The 25,341-nt window shown below is 40.2% G+C and overlaps 1 protein-coding gene across 2 annotated transcripts in view; it reads right to left on the bottom strand.

The window, feature by feature from the left end:
* The window catches only part of LEF1 (lymphoid enhancer binding factor 1), a 95,770-nt gene that overhangs the window by 47,650 nt on the left and 22,779 nt on the right, over positions 1-25,341 (bottom strand). For both annotated transcript variants that reach the window (XM_063458366.1, XM_063458367.1), the window contains exons 4-5: positions 8,647-8,779; positions 6,882-6,972 (exon numbers count right to left, since the gene is read on the bottom strand). In XM_063458366.1, coding sequence (XP_063314436.1) covers positions 6,882-6,972; positions 8,647-8,779 — 224 coding nt within the window. The remainder of the gene's footprint in view (positions 1-6,881; positions 6,973-8,646; positions 8,780-25,341) is intronic.

The raw sequence follows: 25,341 nt of genomic DNA, 5'->3' as shown, positions 1-25,341 counted from the left end.
ATTAAAAACTACCCTTCGCTGTACACAGCGGCACGGATTATGGGTACCTCTGAAAATCACTTTACAGCGCATGGGGGGGGGGGGGGGGGGGGGAGGGCGGCATTGCTATTAGGTATTATTGGTTGCTATTGGGTTTTTTTGTGGGCACTTTGAGCTGATTAAATTGCACTATGTTCCCTTTTGAGTGGATCTGCTCTCCACTTTGAACTGGATTAACATATTTAAAAAGAGTTGTTCAGACGGAATAATTGATTCATTCCTGGCTGACCTGGCTCAATCAATTAAGTTCAAACACGTTTATTGATTAGCAGATTTAATATAAAACGGCTATAGAAGTCACACATACGTATGGCACAGTTCTGACGATCTGTGCACCTAATGAATTGCCCGTTACTGGGGAGGATTGAAATTATGCTTTTAGGGTAGATTAACCTAGAAAAAGCTCAGTTATCGTTTAAAAGTATTTTATAGCAAAGATAAAACATATGACCTTTAGTACAAGCAGACCTTCAAGGGGACTAGAGCAAAAAATAATATACCTAAAAGTTTTCTTTCTACTCAACTACTAACATACTACCTACAGTCCAGTGGTCCTGTAGTTTTAACCTTTTAATGTAAAGCATTGCCGTTTTGTAAAAATTACAATGTTTACATTTAAGGGTTAAGCACGACTCTAGAGGTCCTTCCATTGCTTCTGTCTCCATTACCAAGCAAAAATCTATTTGTCAATCAAATGCGTCTGATGCTTCTCTCTAAGCAGCATCACACTGGGCAAGCTCATGGGTGGAGGAGTCTAGGCACCGAAAAAGAGGCAAGAAATATTTATTTAACATCACTTTCACAGGACAACTGACGTGCCTCTGATGATTGTCATGATTGCCACTGGTCTGGCAGGTATCACAGCTATAGCAAAAGTAGCCGAATTCAAACTTAATCACCTCCAGGGTGAGCAATTAATCTAGGCGAGCAGCACAGAAGAAACATACTGTCCCAAACGTGTGTTATAACTTCTATGTTTTTTTAGTTGCTCTCAGTTGTCCCCTTAATAGGTTGGATTTTAAGATTGTGGGTTTGGTGCCAAAATGAAAGATTATGGCTTTGTGGTCTACATACTGGAGACAGAACAACCCTGCGTGCAGTCTTGGATATTCATAAATGTATCAGCAGATTCAGGATGAAGAGTGAAATGGGGGCGTGCACAATTGCGAATTCCTTAAATTGGAGCAATATTGCCAGTGTTAGAAGTGGTGATTCGGGAAATAAGATAAATGTGTTTAACTATGTCAAAGTATTGGCCTTCCACCTGCACATATAGTCTTAGCTGTACTCTGTCCTCTTCATACCCCAGTCAGGTTATTACACAAGCTCGTATGAACAAGTAAAGTGAAGTAGGCAAGGCCTTATCAGACCACACACTTCACATGCCTGTAGCCAAGAGTAGATGGCCAACAGCTTCAAAAAGAAACTCTTTGGCTTGTTTGACTCCTTGTGTTTGCAACAAGACGTAACTCCATATTATTATTTAAATAGCGCCAGCAAAATTCTGTAGCGCTGTACAATGGATGGACTAACAGACACGTGTATTGGGGAGGATAGGTAGGTTGGAGCAGCATTATATAGGAACTGTAAGCAAGTACCAGAATCTTAAATTGAGCCCTATATCTAATTGGAAGCCAATGTAGGGACTGACAGAGCGGGGAGGTGTGGGGTGGTGCGGGCGCACAGGAAAATTAGCCTTGCCGCTGCGTTCATAATAGATTGCAGCGGTGCAATCTGGGAACAATTAAGACCACTGAGAAGGGGATTGCAGTAGTCAAAATGAGAAAGAACAACGGCATGGACCAGCACCTTAGCCATGTCTGGTGTTAAATAGGGGCGGATACGAGCTATGTTTTTGAGATGGAAGCGGCAGGATTTGGCGATTGATTGGACATGAGGGGTGAAGGAGAGGTTGGAGTCAAAGAACACCCAAGCCGCGAGCCTGCGAGGTAGAGGTGATGGTGGCGCTGTTGACCTGGAGGGAGACAGACACGGGAGTAGCAACACTTGCGGGAGGAAAGACCAGAAGTTCTGTTTTGGACAGGTTGAGTTTACGGAAGTTAGCAGCCATCCAATTGGAAATCGCAGAGCGGCAGTCAGAGACACAAGTCAAGATGGGTGGAGAGAGATCAGGAGAGGACAGGTAGATTTGTGTATCATCTGCATATAAATGATAATGGAAGCCAAAGGAGCTGATGAGTTTACCAAGGGAGGCAGTATAGATGGAGAACAGTAGGGGACCAAGGACTGAACCTTAGGGGACACCAACAGAGAGGGGTTGGGGAGAAGAGGCAGAGCCAGAGAAAGAAACACTGAAAAAGCACTGGGAGAGGTAGGACGAGCACAAGGAGAGAGCAGAGTATAGAGAATGAAAAGAAGCTGTTGATGATCAACAGTGTCAAAGGCGGCAGAAAGATCAAGGAGAATTAGGATAAAGTAATGGCCGCGAGATTTAGCAGTGACTAAATAATTGGATACTTTGGTCACAGCCATAGGCGTGCGCAGCCTCTTGCATTAGGGTGTGCACCCTAAAGCGCAATCACTGTGTGTGTGTGTGTGTGTGTGTGTGTGTGTATGTATATGGAAAGTTGGGAATTTGAGTGTCAAAGCATGGGTGTCAAGGCGTGTATAGTGTATTCATAAGGTATTGGGCACCTATCACTCATTCAGCCATAAAAACCATACTCAGAATTACGCTCTCAAACACACACATAATACCTTTAAAATTACACACCAAACACATTCACAATTACATCCTCAAACATACATACACACAATTACATCCTCAAACATACATACAATTACACCTTAAGAAGTTAAATAAACATGAATACCTGGGTGCCACTGCCCACTTTGCTCCTTGAAAGCTCTGCGCTCAGCTCCTGACTGAAACTTCAGCTTAAATAGTTGAATTTCCTGCTTCCAACAGAAGGGGAGAAATCAAGAGCACAGTGACAAATGGTACACTGTGGGTCAAAGGTCACCCCCCATCCTCTCACTGCCAGCAGCTCTGGACTCCCTGCTCACCCCCCCCCCCTCCCCTCACTGCCAGCAGCTCTAGACTCCCTGCTCACCCCCCACCCTCCCCTCACTGCCAGCAGCTCTAGACTCCCTGCTCACACCCCCCTCTCCTCACTGCCAGCAGCTCTGGAATCCCTGCTCACCCCCCTCCCCCTCCCCTCACTGCCAGCAGCTCTGGACTCCCAGCTCACTGCCCCCCCCCCTCCCCTCACTGCCCCCCCCCCCCCCCTCCCCTCACTGCCAGCAGCTCTAGACTCCCTGCTCACACCCCCTCTCCTCACTGCCAGCAGATCTGGACTCCCTGCTCACCCCCCTCCCCTCCCTGCCAGCAGCTCTGGACTCCCTGCTCACCCCCCTCCCTCCCTGCCAGCAGCTCTGGACTCCCTGCTCACCCCCCTCCCCCTCCCTCCCAGCAGCTCTGGACTCCCTGCTCACCCCCCTCCCTCCCTGCCAGCAGCTCTGGACTCCCTGCTCACCCCCCTCCCCCTCCCTCCCTGCCAGCAGCTCTGGACTCCCTGCTAGCAGCTCTGGACTCCCTGCTAGCAGCTCTGGACTCCCTGCTCACCCCCTCTCCCTGCCTGACAGCCTTTCACATAGACCGGAAACAGACCTTTAAGTCCCGCTTGGGCTGCCCGTCTGTGCCTGAATAACAGGTCACATGCTTCCTGTGTGTAAAGGCTGTCAGACGGAGCAGGATCACCAGGGTGGTTTCTCTCCAGAATCGATCCTCCTGGCTGCCTGCTTCATATGTTCAGCTGCTGTGAGTGGAAACACAGTGAAGGCTGTTCCAGGACCCCAGCGTGAGTGTGCTGCTGCTGCACTGTGGAGCCCCAGCTGCCGGGAACAGTCGAGCCGACAGGGGAGATCTCTCCCCTGCCGGTCTCACTCCAGAGGCGTGAGGCGGGGATTAGGGTGTGCCCAGGCACACCCGGCACACACCGTGCGCACGCCTATGGTCACAGCTGTTTCAACAGAGTGACAAGCGCGGAATTCCAGACTGAAGCAGGTCAAGCAGAGAGTTGGATTCGAGGAAGTCCGTCAATCTCGCATACACAACTCTCTCAAGGATCTTGGAGGCAGTAGCGATATAGGGCGGTAGTTAGATGGGGAGTTGGGGTCAAGGTTGGGCTTTTTTAGAATTGGCATTATGGTTGCATGCTTGAAGGATGAAGGAAATGTCCTGGAGGAGATGGAGAGGTTGAAAACTTTAGTGAAAGGAAGAGCAAGAGAGGGAGACAGGGTGCGGATGAGAAATGAGGAAATAGGATAGAGGGAAGAGAATAAGCTATGTATCAGAATCTTTAGCAAATTTAAATTTTGGATGTTTACATGGTTTTCCAGCATAGATCCAGTTCACATTCCTTGTATGTTAGCCAAGACTGTAATTTCAGGCGCCATGCATTTCTAGCTCACTTAAAGGGTGGTTGGAGCAGCATTACGTATTAGTGATTTGAAATAATCATCAAGCTTGAAGTCTGTATACATAGCATTTCAGTTTGAAAAGTTGCACATACATAGTTAGGGCCCTTTGGAGCTGGAGGTATTACTCCACCTTCAGCAGTGTCATAAGCTAGCCTGGAAAGCGCGTCCTGGGCTGATTAATGTTAAATCTGTGCATGTTTGGCACCTGATGTTGGCTCTTATGGCATGCTGGTGAGAGACACGCAATGGCAGGAAGCCCCCCCCCCCCCCCACCAATGTCCTTAATAATGTCTGTCCACCTGCAGTAAAGGGAAGTGACGTCACAGGAGGAGGATCGGGCTGCAGGAAGAACTTGGCTTTGGCTGGCTCAAAATCCAGTTAATTCTTTCTTTGTATTTATTTATAGGGGGTATATGCTGTTAAATGTTAATGTGACTAGAAACAGTGTCTTATTAAAATATTAAAAAACACTATTTTTTGCTTGTTGTAACCCATTCATAAAGAAAGTCCCTTTTGCCATGATAGTTTGTTAGTAGGATTCTTGGGGAAAAAACAACAGTTACAAATATGTAGATTGAAACCAAAGAATATATTAACAAACAGAGGGATACAGTGAAATGAGGAGTGAAAGACTTCCTCCTGGTCCTTTTCCCCACGGAATATCTGCTGTTATGTTCTAATTTGCCTTTGCTCCGAAACTCTGGTTTTATAAAGTAGCACTTTGTAAAAAAAAACACACTGAATTCTACTTTGCAGAAAAGCATGAATGCCTCATATTCATGCCAGCACTGAACAGTTAAAAATGTTTTGTTTTATATGGTCAAAGCCTGTTTTAATAACTAATGAAATTATTGAAATATGTGAACACAATTGGGAACAGATTAAATACCCCCAAAGATCTTTTATACCAAGAGTCACCATTCTCCAACCACACACACACACACACGCACACACACACACGCACACACACACACGCACACACACACACACACACACACACACGCACACACAACACATGGTTTAGAATTTTTAAGCAAAAGGGATGTATTGCTTTCAAACCTTGGAGGAAATAACTCAATAACAGTACATTATTAAATGAGCCATTTTCTTCTCACTAACTAGAAAAAAAATGTGGTTAACACACAATTAAAAACATCTAAATGAAACGTGTCCTTTTATGGACACACAGGAAGTCATTTTCTATATGAATTGTATAATTCTGATCAATAAGACGCTCGGTAGTAAGAAATGTAATGGGGGACACAGAGCAAATATGTGAAATATACCATTCTCACATCTAATAAACTCTATGCAAAACAGCAATTCAACAACTAGTCTTCCCATATCATTTGTGTTGTCACTATTCCCCTCTTATCAAGCTTCGACCCCAACAAATGTTTTATCTCCTCAACCTAGAGCAATCCCACCACTGATAATCTTTGTTTAAAACATGCTGAAGTGAGACATTCGACTCCACTCTTATTTCAAGCCCTGGTTAAGACAAATTCTAGAATACCCAGATTGTTCTTGTTGAAACAAGCCATCACACAACATAAGGTTAGGAGTCTAAAAAGGTGTGAAGGAGATCCTTCGCAAGCCATAGCAGTGGAAAATACTAACAATATTGGTAAGACCTAGCCTGCTAATCAGCTACAAGAATGCTATAACTTTAAAACAAATAGATTTTTAAAGATGTATTCCTTTACTATTTTAGATTATAGCTAGTGCCAAATAGTAGTAAGAAATTAAATACATATTAAAAGGCCATTATATTGACCATGCCAGGACACACGTCTTGCAGCAGTCTATCCCCTAAGATCATCAGTGAACATAATCTCTGTGAGAAGCATTAGTGGCATTCGGCATTCGGCATCATCATCATGTTGTGTGTAATGAGACCAAACATGAAGACATTGAAAATCAAAGGTATTCAGGAGGAAGTGCCTATAATGGCTGTTAGTCCGACAGCCAGTAGAGACATGGTTTAGGCATAAAAGTAAACCATGCAGTTTCTGTGAAACAGCAATGTTTCACATTGTCAGAAAAAAAGGCACAGAGACTAAGAAGAAACTATTAATTAATATGAAGTGGTTTAGATATTTAGAATGTCTCTTTAAATGTGCAACCTTTAATAGAACCAAGCACAGAAACTGTACATTCTAGAAGAATTGTCAATTTTCCAAGGAGATCCCTGCCCTATACCATTAAGATGTTTAGTTATAGGCAATGGACTTCTTAAATTTGGAGCAAGGACATCATAAAACACTCAGAAGGCAAGCTTAAACTGGCTTGAAGAACCTTTGTGTACAACATTTCTTTGTAATGAATAATGCCACTGACCAACCTATTGCTCGCTTTAACTAAACAGCAGATAAAAAGGTCATGTAAATAAAACTTACCATCCAAGTGATGGTGCCATCTGTCCTACACCTCCTGGAGATAGGGGGTAGAAAGTAGGTAAATCTGGACCCTGGGGGCGCCGATGAATGCCTGCCGATAAAGCACAAGGTTACATGAGGTTCCAAATAGTAGATATGACTGAAAGTGTATGCAAGATATACTGACCAATAATATTTTTTTATTTATATGCTGGTTTACAACAACGATTTTATGCTCCAGTGCAAAATAAAGTGGCAAGTTCTGCTATTTTACCCCTGAAGACATTAATGTCTTCTCAGCCCTCAATGGATTAGTCACTGTCCTCCAGTTCTGTTCTATTTTTTTGACGGATGAGGAAAAATATACACGAATGCAATAACCAAGAAATTTACATTTATAAGGTGCTTAGCCAATTTCTGATCTCCATTTAACCCCTATTTCACTGTAAGTAAAATGTCCCCTTCCCCAAAAGGAATACAAATAAATTAAAATTTGTATATATTTATTTGCCTTGGTGTTTCATTACAAAAAGTTGGAAAATTAACAAAATATTATATTGGGAAAGTATCCAAAAATATTGAAAGAACAACAAGCTTTAAATATAACAGAATTGGGTATTGTATATTTTGGTTTGTACATTAAAACCCATTCCCTGAAGGTGATACATAAAAAAAAAAATCTCTACATTTGCAACCACAGAGGATCAGTGGCTAATTACGAACCATTTTTAGGCTTTTAATGCTCGCATTTGATATGATTCACTTGGCTCCCGATTGTCATTGCAGCTTCTACTAAGCTCTTCATCACACTGACGGCTTTGGGCTGCAAGGTCAACTTGCTCTGCATTGGTTATACTTTTTGCAGAGTTAAAATAATAATAAAAAAAAAATCCCCTAAGAAATTACATACCACCCCACAGCCCAGGGAATGCAAAGCCCTACAAAAAGACCAAGTACCTCTCCATAAAAACTAATCTAATTTCCCAAACGGACTACTATTTTGGACTGAAACTTTCAATGTTATTCTGTAGAATAGGAAGGGCAAGGTTATTACTATTATGATTAACCCATATTTTGTTGGGATGTTTTCATGAGCTTAGTCTGCACTACAGAAAACAGCTATGATGCATGTAGAATATACACAGTATTATTAGAGCTATTTCTATGTAGTAATTGTTCAAAATAATAACCAATAAATATTAATTGTGTGATTTGTACAGGAGCTGGGCACATAGTAAAAACGCAATAACCATAGCTAGTCTGTATGTTGATCACTCAAACATTGGCATTAGCAATAAATAAAAAGTGTAAAACTCATAATCAGTCATACAGGTTGTCCTTTTTGTTTTGGTCAATAAATAAAGAGAATGAAAAACAGCATCATTAGGAGTTAGGAAAGAACACAAGCAATAGCCAGGTCATGGTTTTAGAAATTCTCAACAGAATCCAGAGCTGTCCGTATACAAAAACAACATAACATGTGCTCATTACAGAAAATATACCTTTTACTCATGGTACATGGGTATTTTAAATCTAATTGTTTTTTTCATTGGCTCCTCTGTCTTTTCAGCCAATCAGAATACAGCCGGAAGTCAACCCATGGTCAGCGAACTTAAAATGTACAGATGACAAATAGTGGTAGCCCCACCTGGTATACTTCTGGAAGCAATGGATCTAAGGATGTTTCATAGTTTTCACATAAAAGTTATCCAAACATAGTCTTTTAAGTTGATCCTGTTAAAATGTATTAATTGTTATATTAGCCTAATAATACAATTCTTTTTACCTTGTTTTGAGCCAACATCTGAAGGGATATGTGATGGATGAGCTCCTGGTGCAAAGTGCTCGTCGCTGTATGTGATGAGAGGTGTAAGCGGGTGGACAGCATGTGACGGTTGCACTACTGGGACCTTGTTTGACTGGAACACAAAAATATATATATATTTTTTAAATTACAAAACATACATTCAATGTCTCAACATTTCAACCTAAACTACTATAAATACATAAGTCCAGGAAAATTACATATCTGTAATACTGAACATGACTAGATCTAATGATGAACGTTTCAGATTACCAAAAAATAACTGCCCATACAGGTCATTTATAAGCCACGTCATTTTTGATGAGCCATGCCTCACCGTAGGACTGGTCCTGTTCCAGTTTGCTTGAAATTACTGAATTCCAATCTACATAGAGAGACTAGGTAGACAGAGTTTCACTTAGCAGAATTCAAGGCTGAATTGAGAACAATGTGGATAAATAAAGAGTCATCAGCTTTCTTGTATAAGACAATAAAATACCACAACATGGAACGGAAGGCTCAGATGTTTGCACACAGCAAGCTCTGCTAAACAGTTTGCTGCTGAGTTCAGATCCAATAGGATTAAGGCTATGCAACATATATGTATACATTGTCAGATAGAATATGTCTAGTTCTGACAGGGTGGCAATACCTATGAGAATAGACAATAGTTTAGGCTTACTAAACACATGTCTACTGAGGCAACTTTGAGATTCATAGATTGTAAGCTTGTTAGAGCAGGGCCTTCTACACCTCGTCTGTTATATTCCGTATGTTAATTAATTGTTGTCAGATATCACCATTTATAAATTTAACGCGCTGCGGAATATGTTGGAGTTATATAAATGTGAATAATAATAACAATAACCAAAAGATATCTAATTTAAGCATGCTGGTGATAAAACTCACTACGCAGTGTGAACCTTGGAGGTCAGCCATTGAGCAAAAAGAAAAAAAATATGTAAGAGAACTTAAAAATCAGTCTAATAACAGATCGTTCCCATTTATAGCTGTATATGAAACCCAAAAGGAATTAAGTTCTAAAGGTAGATTAGCGACCTACACCCGAGAAAGCTGCTCTTCGGCACTCTAGCAGGGCATCATGAGGAACATATCCCATGAAAGCTGCCATGAAAAAATCTAATCATACAGAAACTGGAGAACACAAAATAAGAATATGTTTCTGTGGGTTCTCTATTCATATAGTTAAACCGTGTAATGCACTGCGAGCTGTCAAAAGGAGACAGATTTACTTTTGCATGATTAAAACCATTTTAAAAGAGCAAAACAATGGAATTCCCCCTGAAGCAGCATTGTATCATGAGGTCACAGAGAACAGAGAATAATCTTAAACTGGGCTATATATGGATTTTTGTTAACCTAGCCTATTCCTGAGAACGAACAACAGCCTGGAGATATCCATTCACGTTTTTTAGTTTTTTAAATAAAACAAAAAGACCAGCTAGACACAGTAATATGGCAATAAAGTTAGAAGGCAGAGCCTCCTACACTGTTTGCACTCACAGCTGCTGCCCTGAGGACAGGCATTGAAAATTACAGATACCAATAGATAAGATCTAAAATTCTGGTATGAATGGCCTTTTGGATTGCTTCCCCATATTTAAGTCAGCAGACAGCTCTTCCTATATAGTCATTACCTGGCGACACCTTTTGAAAGTCAGACTTGGTATGACAATCAATTGTTTTTCCAACCCCTAATATCCACAGTGCTATGCTCGTTTGTTTCCAAACTCGAGTCACAACATTAATCTTTGTGTATGACCTGAACATTTGTGGAAGGAATGTATCACTGTGTTCTCGCAGTATTCTGTAACCTTGCCATGCCAAGTATCTGAAGGCCCTGGGGCACCTCTAACTAGAGGTATCACTCTGTTATTTACTTAATCATATATTAGAAATGAAGAAAGAAAAAAAAATGCAGGCAGTAAAAACGAAAAAAGGAACCCCCTACACACAAACGCGCAAACACACACACACAGAATAGAACGCACATCAGTTGAAACAACACAAATACAAACCAATAATAAATGTAGTTAACTTGTATGTTTACTTTTTCTCTCATATACTCATTAATATACACAACATATTAAAACAAGTAATATACATTGAGTGGCATTTTGTGATAGTGACCGAAAGGCACAAAATAAATAGATAAATAAATCAAATTAAAAAAAAAAGAAGAAAATCATAGGTTTTGTTTTATATTCCCTCTAGCATGTAAGCTCTTCGAGCAGGGCCCTCAACCCCCTCTGTTCCTGTACGTCCAGTTGTCTGATCTCAATTATGTGTCTGTTAGTCCACCCATTGTACAGCGCTACGGAATTTGTTGGCGCTATATAAATAATAAAATAATAATAATAATATTTTCAGTACTTCCTTTCTGGAGACGAATATCTTTAAGAAGTTGCAATACTGTATCTTATTAACGTCTGGCCTATCCCTGCAGTCATAGAGCTAAAAAAAAAATGAAAAAAATATAGTACCATGAATTCTCACTAAATTATGCCATCCTAGCTCTCTTCTTAATTTTACGGTTTTCAACACAGATTTGCTTTCCTGTGGGAAAGAGATAAGAACCTTCGGATTTTATTTTAAGCTTTGGCCTTGTCTTATATTTTGCCGGGTGATGGGTGAAAGAAGTGCCGGTAGGTGTGTCGAGCATTATATTCCTTTTTTTTGTTATCAAGTAACAAAAGAATTATATATATCATCACTAATATGCATGAATTTAAATTCACTGGGGTTATAGCCACTGCAATACTGTGCTCGGTTTTGATGCTCTTGAGGGTAGTCAGGGTTCACCATTACAGAAAATAAAATAGAACTATACGGTTGGTTGTTGTTTTTAAAAAAACAAACAAAAAAAACATGTTTTAATTTATTTTTAATCTATTTTTAAACCCCATGTTGTTGTTGTTTTTATTTTTTTAAGTACGTCTACAAGCATAGTCCTCTTATCATACTGTGCTTTATTCAGTTTCAATAATTGCTCTGAGCACACACAGCAGCAGAGTGTACATGAATACCTTCCATTCACAAATCAAACAATACCAGAATGGACAATTTACTGCTTATTATATATCTTGCACATGCATGCATACACACATATAAACGTTAAAGAAAGAGAACAGTAAGTCATATGCAAATGTGAAGATAAAGCCATTTCATTTAAAGGGACCAAATCAAAACAGAAAAAAAAAATACATAAAACAAACAGTCTGTTATGTGACAAAAACAAAACAGCAAATGCAGCTTCTCCCTTCGAACCACAAACCGTATATTTCACAATCCTCACGTTTTTTTTCATATACAAACATAGTGAAATTAGCCTAGGGATATGGAGCACTTACTGAGAAAAATCTGTCTTACAATATATATATATAAATAAAAAGGTATGTATAGCCTTGCAGTAGCTGTTTATTTCTCAGGTAGCACTGCCTTCCTTCTCCAACAACATAAAAAAAGGTTTTTGCTTTGTTTTCTTTTAATAATGTATTTAATTATTTGAATATAAAATGAATTGGCTTATAATAGAAGTTCATTCTAGTATTTAAAAACAGGTTGCTAGACTAATGCTACGTACATCATTTTGTAATCGAAAAACCACGATGAGAAACTAGTTGTAATCCAGTTCACTTAATCCCAAAAATGTGTGGGTGATGGAGAGTCCAGTTTTTGTCAAACCAATCCCAAACGGTTTAAAGGACCACTCTAGTGCCAGGAAAGCATACTCGTTTTCCTGGCACTAGAGTGCCCTGAGGGTGCCCCCACCCTCAGGGACCCCCTCCCGCCCGGCTCTGGAAAGGAGAAAGGGGTAAAAACTTACCTTTTTCCAGCGCTGGGCGGAGAGATCTCCTCCTGCTCCCCTCCTCCGATCCTCCTCTTCTCCTCCCCGTCGGCTGAATGCGCACGCGCGGCAAGAGCTGCGCGCGCATTCAGCCGGTCACATAGGAAAGCATTCATAATGCTTTCCTATGGACGCTGGCGTGCTCTCACTGTGAAAATCACAGTGAGAAGCACGCAAGCGCCTCTAGCGGCTGTCAATGAGACAGCCACTAGAGGACATAGGGGGAAGGCTTAACCCATTCATAAACATAGCAGTTTCTCTGAAACTGCTATGTTTCTGAAAAAATGGGTTAACCCTAGAAGGACCTGGCACCCAGACCACTTCATTAAGCTGAAGTGGTCTGGGTGCCTAGAGTGGTCCTTTAACAAAGGAGGAGGGAATGGCACCCAGGAATTCTTGGCAATAGAACTACAACACTGAGATGTAATAGTCACGTTGCTCAGAATACCTCTTTAATGTAGATGCTTTATATACTTACTTGTAGAATAAAATTAAAGAAAGCACAGACTGGTCTTAAAACATGTTCTGCAAAACAACAAACCAGGTTTAAAAAAAAAAAAAAAACAACAAAAAAAAAACATTTAGCACTACTTGCTTTTAAAAATGTAACAATATACTTTATAATATACCTAGTATTAACGGTCCACAAAATCCTACATGCATAACCCTACGCAGTGAATTCTCTAATATTTTTCTCTCCATCCAACACATAGCCTCGAGCAAAACGCAGTCAATGCACACACCTACAATCAATGCCTGCAGTCATTCCAGCTAAAACATAATCCTCACAGCCCTTCAGTTGACATGACACAGAATGACCTGTCCTATGACCTACTGTCAGCTACATACGTTTCCCATGTTTAAGGAGCAGTAATTACTCCAACTAGCTCCTTGTCCTTTGTCAAAATAGCTGCAAGCCCCGGTCTCCAGACTCTGATGTGGTGTACAAAAGCCAAGTAGAAACAGTTTATGATTTATTAACACATCTGTTTTCCCCTATGAGCCTCTGCCGGTCTTTTCATGCATTACCCCATGATGTGCAATCTCTAGTGTATAACACACATAGCAGAATCTTACAATACGATTATTTACAAAGTCTCTTTGGCAAAGAAAATACAAAAGGCAAGAGACATCTTCAAAACAAAGTGTTTGTTCTCTTTCCACATACTTCATAATTAATCGAGTTTTCTCATTGGAGTTTTCCTTTGAGTTAATACTTCTGAGCTCAGGGGAGGGGATTTAACTATTAACTACCCAACTGACTCCAGATTAAACTCCTTTATAAATAACAATCCTGAAGCATTTTCCAAAGGTTTCACAGTAAAATGTAACACTGTTCTAACATGAGAAGAATGTAAACCTTGAACAGCACACTGTACCAGATACTACAGAAAACTTCCAGCACAAGAGAGTGTGAAATAACTTTAGAGAAAGTGGAGAATGAAGATCAGAGGTTGACATTTTGTTTCTCACAAGTGAGATCTCACAGGATGTAGAACACTGAAAGTCTCATTGAAGCAAAGAAATGAATGGTTCTTCTTGTATTAGCAGTTTATTGGTGTGTGGGGTCAGACATATTTCTTAGAAGGAGAACAGACAAAAGGGAGCTAATTCAAGAATTACACGGTTATGGGAATCTACTCATCGCTCATTAAGTAGGACCACAAAATACAGATCATTGTTTCTTTACCAATGTCAGGACCCTTGACTCCTTACATTTGACCTTCAGTGTAACATAGTCTGTCTTCAGGAACTGGGACACAGTATGAGAAATAAAAGGCTTTCGTGACTCAAACCATTGTTCACCCAATTTGAGAATCTGGCTACCAAGACTGGTAAATATTTGATTACTTGCAAAACCCATTAACAACAATTTCAAATATCAATTTCCAATATCAAAATGCTAATACTAATTGAGATGGATGAAGATTCAAAGAATACAAGGTGGCCAGTATTGAAACACAGTAATCCATTTACAGCCTCAGAATGTGTAATCCGACATCTGTAAATTTAAGAATGTAATTTAAAAGTGGCTCTGTCACCCCCATATGCAAAATGAGTATATCATAAAGATAAAATACTTATAAAAAATACTCACCTTTACTGTGGTGTAATTTCACTGAAATTCAAAAGGTATACTGAAACAAAATAAGAACTAAAAAGAGGCACTACCTATTGTCAAGCTTGTCTATAACCCAGATGCCTAGCCGTCACTGGGAGATTTAAAAAAATAAAATAAAAATAAGGCTCTTTCGATGAGGATCTCACAGTCCTCCGTAGACCGCAAAACTGTACTTTTGCGCATGTGAGAGAGTACAGCGCCGGCTCCTGGAAGCTGATGCACCAGGAAATGAAGAACACAGTATGGGATAATGGCAGCACCCATAAGGGCAGGTTCAGGTAAGTATAACCTACCTTCCCCTGCCTCCCATGGCTACCGGATCCTCAATCGGCTTTGTCATCATTGTGGGTCTTTCAAATTATGCAAGCACCCCTGACGGTGCCAGAGCCAAACACCATAATTATGAATATAAGAGGACTGCACACAAATTCAGATTGTTCTTGAAGACCACACTAGATAAAAACAGCTGAAAAGCAGACTTATTTGTGTTAGGCACTAAAATGTGGTAGACAGACTCATTACAACTAAACAGGATGTAAACACGAGGCACAGATTGTTTTTTGTTTTTGTTTTTTACCTCAGGCAGTATGTTTATATGCTGATTTTTTTTTTTTTATAACATTACAAACAAAATATACAGAAAATCTTGTTAATGTAATAATCATGCAGCAATTATTTACTTTGCAGCACCGAACTAAGGGTAAGCTACATTACAAATTAGTCAGGCAAAGAAGAACATGCGACTATATGTTTACATTATAAGGTTGCAATTATGAAATATTTTACACTCTGTGATACAATTTATCAATTAGATCACTAGAACTTGTGCAAAGATAAAGAGATGTGTGTATTCACTAAAATTCTTCCTGTAGCAAACTGAAGTCTGAATAGCAACATCCAAGTTAAGCAGTTCACCTGCACAAAAATTGGCAACTACCTCCGAAAAAAAATAAAAAAATATTTCAAATTTACCACTACATTTCATGGTAGTTCATGAATTTGATCAATTGTACTAGTGCGAAGTTTTCATCGTTTCAGATTTAGGTAAGACACCTTTTGTCCATGTGAGCATTTATGCAGATATATTAAACCCTTAAGGACCAGAAACTTCTTGAAAATGCTAAATGACAGTACAATCATTTCAGGTGTAATGTCGAGAAAATGCCATAGGCTTTCATAGGGTTAAGGCAATGTTAACAATGCAGCTGACATGGTCTCCAGAAGTGGGGGAATATCTTCAATGCAATGGATGGGGTTCTCCAGTAAACTTCTAAATTGCAAAATGAATAAGGAGTAGAATTATGAGCCTTCAGTGTGGAAAAATAAAACCATCAGCTTTCCCTAATGTTGCATTTTTCACCTCCAGTTCATCATTTCTCTGTTTGCCAGCAGGATCAAAGTCCTGGGAAAGGTCAGGCTTTGTAGAGCAGAGATACTTTGTTACATGAAAAACAAATTTCTCTTCCAGCCCACAACTTCCTTTCGTTTCACTGTTGCCCAGTAAGGCCCAGGGCAGAAACTGCTTAGAAGTTTTCAGCATTTTCTCTCTGAGCAAATAACTGTAGACAAATCCACAAATCAAGTACTTTAGATATTGCCATAATAAATAAAAGGCAATGACACAAGATGGTGTTTCAGAGAACATGGATTCCACTTGCTAGTTCTCAGTAAGATGAAACTAACGTATAGTTGCTAGGCTGTATAGTGAGTACTAGGCATGCTGAATTTATACAAATCCCATTATCTCTCTCTTTCATCCCTTCCTGGTTCTTGTGTTTTTTTTTTTTATTTCTGTTACATTTTTCCTGGTGACATGGAAGATAAATCCTAGTGAAGTAATTAACCGTTTCAGTGATGCTGCCATTCTCTGTCCTAACTCACTTTAGGTTTGAGGCAATGATGCCCTAATCGTACTCCTTCCCCCCTTTTTTTTTATCCCTGTGCCCTCTTTCTTCCCCCTATGGCTATAACCATACCAGTTACTTCTGGGCATGTGAAGGGATGGACCTTGTCCAGGATTTGATTTACTGTATTTCCATGAGTGACACTTGTACACCCTTTGCTTTACGAATACGGATACTCATTTACATCATTAAAATCCTGTCTTTGTTGTTTAGTAGGAAAAATAGAAGAGAAGTCCAAGCTTGACAAAGACCGTGCAGATTGAAACGTTGCAGTGGGTTCAATAAATGTGCCTTTTTGTATCCCGAGAGTGCCTGGACTTCTCTTCTATTTTTCCTCATCAAATATTTGGTTCCTGGTACTGGGACTGGCCTGGTGCAACTGGATAAATTTCAAATGGGTTTGAGTCCATTTCCACATTCCTGCTATATTATATTTATTGTTTAGTAGATGATCTCTTACAGGCCTTTACGTTATAATATTGTACAGTCTTGATACAAAAGTACCAAACTCAAACCTAATCACTTGGAAATCATTACATCATTACATCATTTTTAGAGCATACAGGTAGATCTGTCCAAAATAAAGAAATTCTGCAGTATAAAATAAAAAAAATAAAAAACATTCCAAGTTTTACATAGTATCAAACATATTCTGCAGCACATTACACATTGATTGGTCAGGTAATCCCAAAGCAAAAGACAAACATAACCATAAATGAAGGGTGAACAGTATATTAATCTATGTACCATTAATCCAACAAACTAGGAAGTGCCCCATGGCTGTTGGTATAAAATATATTTGGAAGTACTTTAAGGAAGCACTTGTAAAAGATACAGTTAACTGTAGAATCTGTCTTGTGGCGATAGTACTCACCCAGTTTGACAGGTAAGTGAACACAAAAAAAAATAAAAAAAAACACTGTACAGTAAATAAAACCCATTGACAGACACAGGGGTGCACAGACAGAAACACAGATCGATGCTTCGCAAAATAAGGAGATCAATGGGCATTCAAAATTCTTATAATGTGATGGAAAGGGATTCTACAAACTGTCTTCATGTCAACCTTAAAATATTCAGCAAAGTTTCATGTCTTCAGTAATATAGATCAGAATTCCTATGTGATTAGATTTCAGAAATGAGGGGGGTGGGGAGAGCAGGGAGGGGGTGGTTTACTGAAGCCAAAGCTTCAGGCAGCCCTGGAGCAGATTGGAGCTGTGCTGAAAAGAGTTGGCAAACCTCAAACTTTTTTCTGACAAGATAAAAATTCATTGATGTTGGCTCATATGAAGTCCACTTCAGTACTGCTCATGCTCTGTTCTTGCTCGGCATATCTGTTCCCTTTCCCCTCTCTGCTTTAGCATAACTTTATTTTTCTCTTTTATCTCTAGATAACTGCTCCCAGGGACCGGAGGGATTGATTTTTTGTTTTGACTTATATTGTTTGAAGATCTGTAACTCAAAGCAGCTCTCACGCCTCTGATGTCTCTGCTTGAACAGCATAAAAGGTAAATGTGGCCTTGTATACGGAACTGTGCATCAATGCATTTTCATAGCTCCGCTTCTAGGGTTTGGTTTTTTTTGGTCTTTATGCTCTGCCCTTTCAAACTATGCAATCGTTAGGAAAGATATCTCATAATTGCAAGAGAACCTTGGCAGCAGGGGATAAAAACACACACATATATATATATATATATATATATATATATATATATATATATATATATATATATATATATATATATTAAAATGTAAACCCAGAAGCTTTTCTAAATAAAAAAAATAATAATAATAAAAAAACAACAAAAAAAACAGTTTATGAACTCTATGTCCATTTCAGGTTAGAGCTGCGGGTTTATTTCAAATAAAAAAAATTGATGTTAAAACCAAAACAATGAATTAAATGGACATTTAATATAAAATTCCTCCAAACGTGTCTGAGAAAAAAATAATTAAAACTTCTGTCTATCCGAATTTCTCTGAAATATCATACACTTGTAATTGCATATTGCAATGTAGTATGGGAAATTATTCATAACTTCGGCCTAATGACCACCTTCATTAAACATGTTCGTGCTTTGGCCTATATGCTCACATACTGGAGACAAAAGGGATGTAACAAAGAAATCTACACTGAGTGTTACTATACACTGCCAACTGTCTAAGCTTCTAAAGCCGGTTCTCCTAATTGGCCCTTCCCCTGAGGGATAATGAAATAAATTGGCACACCGTCTTCAAACTGGCAAGTAGGTTCATCAAGGAGGATTTCCTTCTTGTAATTTGTATGGTCTGGAACAGTGTTTGCAGCAACAGCATAAACGATGTGCCACAGGCTGCAATAACAGATACTGTGATAAAAACAGGATATTATCAGAGCTAAGTGCCCACAAGGAAAAAATGTCCACTGCATACAGCAAAACGGAAGGTGACAGGAAATGGGATTTCCCCTTTAAAAAGGGACAATTAAGGGTTTATTCACCAAACTTTGAATTAGGAAGCTGGTGGAAAAAGCAGCCAGCTCCTGATGATTAAAAATAATATAAAATTAAAATGTACCTTTATTTATTTTTTATAAATACAACCCTGTAATATATACTGTACACAGTAGTCCCCAAAGTGGAAATCTGAACATTCTACCACCACATCCTATTGTGCAAATTAAACCCTTTTTAAATTAAGCATAGTCATCTCTTTGTAAAAAGTATAAATTCAATTATTTCAAGGAGTGCAAAATGCATTACTATAGAAATCAGAGATATTCAGCAGACCTATGCTCAGACGAGACAGCCACATCAAAACCAGCCATGCTGTATATGTATAGCCACAAGCGGTGCGTTGGAATTGCTCTATAGCTAGAACGAAAAAGATCCAGCGCACACAAACTCCCAGAACAGTAGTTTGATTTGGAACCCTTAGGCTTGATAAAAGCCCTTACTGTGACTGAAACACTGCTGGGGGGGAGGGTTCAAATAAAACTACTGTTTTGGGAGTTCGGGAGTACTGGATTTATTTATTTTTTTTGCTATATTTTAGCTGGATTTTACCGTCCTGTGTGCACCTGATGAAATATTCTTATCTTGTGTGGTTACTGCCGTCTCTTTTGCAAATCTTTAGGCATTGCTCTACTTTGGTAGTTTACCATGGGTTAGCCCCTATATGAGTGCATTTCCTAAGCTTCCATTTTCACTATATTTGCACTATAATGCATATTTATAAATATTTCTAAAAGCTGTAGCAATCAGAATATTTTGTCTTTCTTAACATGGTCAGGGCAAACATTATTGGCCTGTGATTTAGCATTGTTGATTTATATACTGTCAAGCTTGTTCAGACTCTGGAGAAGTTGTTAGAGTTTTATTATCTCTTTAATCATGTTTGCAGCACAAGAAACTACTATCATATTTTGCTTCTAAATATTAAAGAGACAGTATAGTCACCATAACCACTGCATCTTAATGTAATGGTTCTGGTGTCTATATCCTGTTTCTGCAGGCTTTTCAATGTAAATGGGGCCTAGTTACATCTCTAGTGGCAGTCACTCAGATGGTCACTAAAGCTGCTTCCTATCTCAGTGCTGCACAGCATGCAGCATCTATGTTAGGGGTCTCCACTAGGGATTGACCGATATTGATTTTTTAGAGCCAATACCGATAATCTGTGAACTTTCAGGCTGATAGCTTACCGATCTTCTGTACATTTACAGTTTTCTTTTTTTTGCAATTTTTTTTTTCTTTTATTAAGTGGTAAATGCACGGAATATACATGCCAGTCAGTTTGTTTTATGTTTTCAAGAATATTTATATGTGTGTCTAGTGGATGCAGTGAGAGTATTTGATTAGTAAATGCAGTGTGTGTGTGTGTGTGGTGGATGCAGTGTGTGCGTGTGTGTGTTTGTGTAGTGGAAGAAGTGTGCTTGTTTATGTAGTGGATGCAGTGTGGGTAGTGGATGCAGTGTGTGTGTTTGTGTAGTGAATGCAGTGTGTGTATTGGTGTATTGTTTGTGTGTAAATATGTGCGGTTGGAACTCCCCCTCCCTGCCACCCCTTACCTGTGTCTTAGTCCCCCCCCATTCCTCTTAATGTTCCTCTCCATTCTCTTTCAGTGGCCCCCCTCCTACCCCAGTGTTCATTTTTCCTTCCCACCCCTCCCTTAATGTTCCTCTCCCCTGTCCCATAGTGTCCTTTACCCCTCTCCCCTGTCCCATAATGTCCTTTCCCCCTCTCCCCGTTCCATAGTGTCCTTTTGCCCCCTCCCCTGTCCCATAGTGTTCTTTTGCCCCCTCCCCTGTCCCATAGTGTTCTTTTGCCCCCTCCCCTGTCCCATAGTGTTCTTTTGCCCCCTCCCCTGTCCCATAGTGTTCTTTTGCCCCCTCCCCTGTCCCATAGTGTTCTTTTGCCCCCTCTCCCCTGTCCCATAGTGTTCTTTTGCCCCCTCTCCCCTGTCCCATAGTGTTCTTTTACCATCTCCCCTGTCCCATAGTGTTCTTTTACCCTCTTCCCTGTCCCATAGTGTTCTTTGGCCCCTCTCCCCGTTCCATAGTGTCCTTTTGCCCCCTCCCCTGTCCCATAGTGTTCTTTTGCCCCCTCCCCTGTCCCATAGTGTTCTTTTGCCCCCTCCCCTGTCCCATAGTGTTCTTTTGCCCCCTCCCCTGTCCCATAGTGTTCTTTTGCCCCCTCCCCTGTCCCATAGTGTTCTTTTGCCCCCTCTCCCCTGTCCCATAGTGTTCTTTTGCCCCCTCTCCCCTGTCCCATAGTGTTCTTTTCCCCTCTCCCCTGTCCCCTGTCCCATAGTGTTCTTTTACCATCTCCCCTGTCCCATAGTGTTCTTTTACCCTCTTCCCTGTCCCATAGTGTTCTTTGGCCCCCTCCCCGTCCCATAGTGTTCTTTTGCCCCCTCCCCTGTCCCATAGTGTTCTTTTGCCCCCTCCCCTGTCCCATAGTGTTCCTTTCCACCCGCACTCCCCCATGGTGTTCCTTACCACCTCCACCACCTGTCCCATAGTGTTCTACCGCCCTTGTCCCATAGGGATCCATATCACTCCCCCCCTCCGCCCCCCCCCCGCCGTCCCATAGTGTCCCACCGCCCCGGCCCTTAGTGCCCCACTCTCTCCCCTCCTTGGTCCCTGCTCCCCAGTGTGTCTCCTGGTAGCGTGGCCGAGCGCAGCAGTGCGCACCGTGGTTCAGGAGATTCCGTCTTCTATACCTGGTTGGACTGACATGAAGTGCTCTCTCAGTGAGCACTTCCTCTCAGTTTGGTCAGGTACAGGAATCATACGTTCCTGTACTGCAATACGCACTGCTCCGCACGGCCATGCTACACAGAGTTCCTGGCAGGAGGGAGCGCTGTACACCCACCTCCTGCCGGTCACTCCAATCTAGCGTCCCCCACCCATGGGCCAGTGCGCACTAAGGCGGCCGCTTGTGCCGCCTTATGGATTCGCCGGCCCACTCATTCATTATCGGCATTGCCGGTGATTATTGGCCGATACTTACAAAAAAAAAAACATTCGGAATATCAGCCGATAATATTGGCAAAACTGATAATTGGTTGATCCCTAGTCTCCACACTAAACGCTCACCACAGAGATACATTGATTCTATGCATCTCTATGAGGCAGTGTTTTCCCAATGCATGTACAATAGCCTCCCAATACTTTCCAAGATTGATGATCTCAGTCATGGAGGCAGGGCCAGCCAAGACGAGAGATAAAATGCAAATAAAAGCGTGTTTTTGTAATGTAATGAGGGGGACTGTTCACATAAAGAGGTTATGTAACACTAGTTTGAATTATTGACACTATAGTGTTCCCTTAGATAAAGTAATACACACAGCACACAGGTTGTTAAAATGCTTATTCAATGCTTTCCTATGAGGAAATCTGACGCCAGAGGTCCCGGAGGTCCGTGAGTACGTCCAGCGTCAGATAACCGACCAAAGGTCTGTTTGGATTCCGGAAGCCCTTTAGTGGAGGGCAAACAGAGCTGCAATGTAAGCATTGCAGTTCTCTGGAACTGCAATGTTTTACATTTTAGCACTAAGTGCAATAGGGACACAGCATCCAGACCACTTCAATGAGCTGAAGTGGTCTGGGTGCCTGGAGTGTCCCTTTAAACTGGAAAATTGTGGAAAGCAGACAAGGAAATTACAAGCTTTAGACCAAACTAGTTGAGCCACAAAAGGTGTAATAGGAGATTATTTTTTTAGTGTGACTGTTTTGGTCTAACATTTGCACCTTCACACGTCTATTTTTCACAATTCCAGATCCTGTGAATAAAAAAATTCCATCACCTTAATATAATCTTGGTCGTTTATCAGATCATTAAGGATTTAAGCATCAAATTAATTCCACAGCCATGTTTCTGCACCCATCCATAGGACATCCCACACAGGTGGCAGCACAAACATAATCAAGACAGACTTATCTTGCATTGCACTTTATTTGGTTGTACATCAGGTTCCTATTGTATTCATTGCCTTAAATTGCCCAGCTTGCTAAAATACGGTTACATATGCAAGTATTATCTCCCAATTGTAACCTCATTTTCTGCTCTGCTGGACAGCATGACCATCATTTGTCATTGTGCCTCTCCTCGCCCTTCACATCACTCATGTGCCTATTATTGTCATCAGAATGCGGCATGTCAGCAGGGCTGTGCTCCCCATTTCCACACAGTCACTCAGGTAACAAACCCATAATCTCATCCCGGTTCCATGATGGTTGAATTACATTTAATTGTTCCTGCACAGTGATTGATTTCTGCCTGAATAAAGACCTCTGCCTTTTTTCAATGAGAGCAAACAGCAGCCAAGTCTCCCCCATCTAGGAGGAGGCAGCAGCAGCCTTTGAAGAGATCAAAGCCAAAGCCGCAAGCAGTTGTGCGCCCTGGGAATACGGAAAGCCTTTATGCTCTCACAACCTCATTTCCAGCATCATGTAGTACTGCAGCTGCATCACATTCTGCCAGCACTCTCAGTGCCTTCAGTGAAGGCTCTGACATCACCCTTAGCTGCTTTTACTCCAAGTTAGAAAAAAAAAAAAAGCTGAGAAAGATTACTTATTTCACAGCTTTGTAATTGAAACATGCAAAGTCTCAGCAGCATAAAAAAAAAAGGAAAAAGATTTTAAATGAAATACAGTCAACAGCTAAAAACATACAAAAAAATATATACTCGCCCACACCTATTCTTCTCTATATTTTTACAGCATTCACTTGGAGCGCGCGCACACACAAATCTATATGCCTGAAGGCTATGTCCATACATGCAAGGCTAAACATTTTTGAAAGTGAAGTTTCATTGTGTTTTGGTTTTCTCCCCATCAATGGGTACTTTTTCTCAAACACGCGTACACTAAAACATGACGTGGCACACTCACCGGAGCGTAAAGCAGCCAGTGGTTTGGCTAACTCATAATCTCTTTTATAAAATGTGGAGAACGTTTTGTATAGCAGATTAAAAAAAAAAGAAGCAGTTTTCAAAAATACCCCATTTGTCTCATATTCACTTTATTACCCAGCCAATTTCATCAGACAAGTCATCCTCTAGCTATAACTAAATCAGGATCGAAAGGTATTAATCACTGGGGCCATCTAGAGCAATATCCAACGATCTAACACTGCAAAAAGTTGCTTTGTTGTGGCCGTTTTTTTGTTTTTTTTGTCCCACAATAAACAAAGAGAAACATTTGTTTGTTCCATAAGTACTGGTTGCATAAGCATATTCCATAACACAGAAATATCCAATGGGGAGAATACAAATTAATGTTTATGCATGCATTTTTCCAATTAGCTACAGGTATCAGATTTTAAGGTGTAATCCTGGACTGTTATTACAATAAGGCTGTACCCTTTGATATTGTGTTAATCTTTCTGCAGGACTAGGCATTGACAGGATGGTTTTAATTAAAGATTGGTGAATACCCAGAAAAATAAGGAAGAATAACAAATGTTGGCAATTATTGCACATGCACACCTTGGATAACCTATACACCATGCGAAACCTGTTGACCAATCAGTGCTGGGTACTCTACGTCTGTCAACCAAAATGGTAATGGTGGTTTGGATGTCCCTATAAAATCATTGTTCAACTTGCGTGAAACAAGCCTATTCTATTTCTAAAACAACGTTAAAACAATTTCAGTGTTCCATAGACTACGGTTAATATATAGCGGTCATGTAATCTCGTTTCACAATGAAGCAAAAATATCACTGTATGTCTAAATCTAATGGATTCACAAAATTACACACTTTGCTTAGCACGTCTCAGAACAGAAAGTGGCTAGTCCACACATTCACAATGCTTACTGCAAAAAAAGAGGACTTTTTTTTTTTTTTTAAACAAATCTTTGGGTAATTTATCCATCAGTCAATTAATTGGATCTTAAAACATTTAATTACTCACCTTCTCACACTGGAGTATAGAGCAGGGAGAGATTTTCACTACATGCTAAATAAAGACCATTGATTTGCTATATCACAAGTTTTCTTTTATTACTGCCCACAAATTTTTTTTGCATAACAGTCTATTTTTAACATTCATTTCTCTGAATCTCTTAAATGTGCTAGTACATTGACAGCTGAAGTAATCTCTAATTTCATGCCCTACTTTTAGAGCTAAAATTTACGCATCTAAAAATCTTAAAGTGGCATTAACATGGACTAAATATGATAGAAAATTATGTTCATAGTCTAATAAACAATCGATGAAACACAATAGGGTTAAACTGCCAAGGGCAACGATAAACTAAAATGATATTTTAGGTTCTTCTACTGAAGACAAAAAAA

The sequence above is a fragment of the Pelobates fuscus genome, chromosome 6 (genome assembly GCF_036172605.1).
Source record: "Pelobates fuscus isolate aPelFus1 chromosome 6, aPelFus1.pri, whole genome shotgun sequence".
Lineage (NCBI taxonomy): Eukaryota > Metazoa > Chordata > Amphibia > Anura > Pelobatidae > Pelobates > Pelobates fuscus.
Note: the sequence above shows the minus strand (reverse complement) of the source record. Positions and strands in the feature narration are given on the sequence as shown.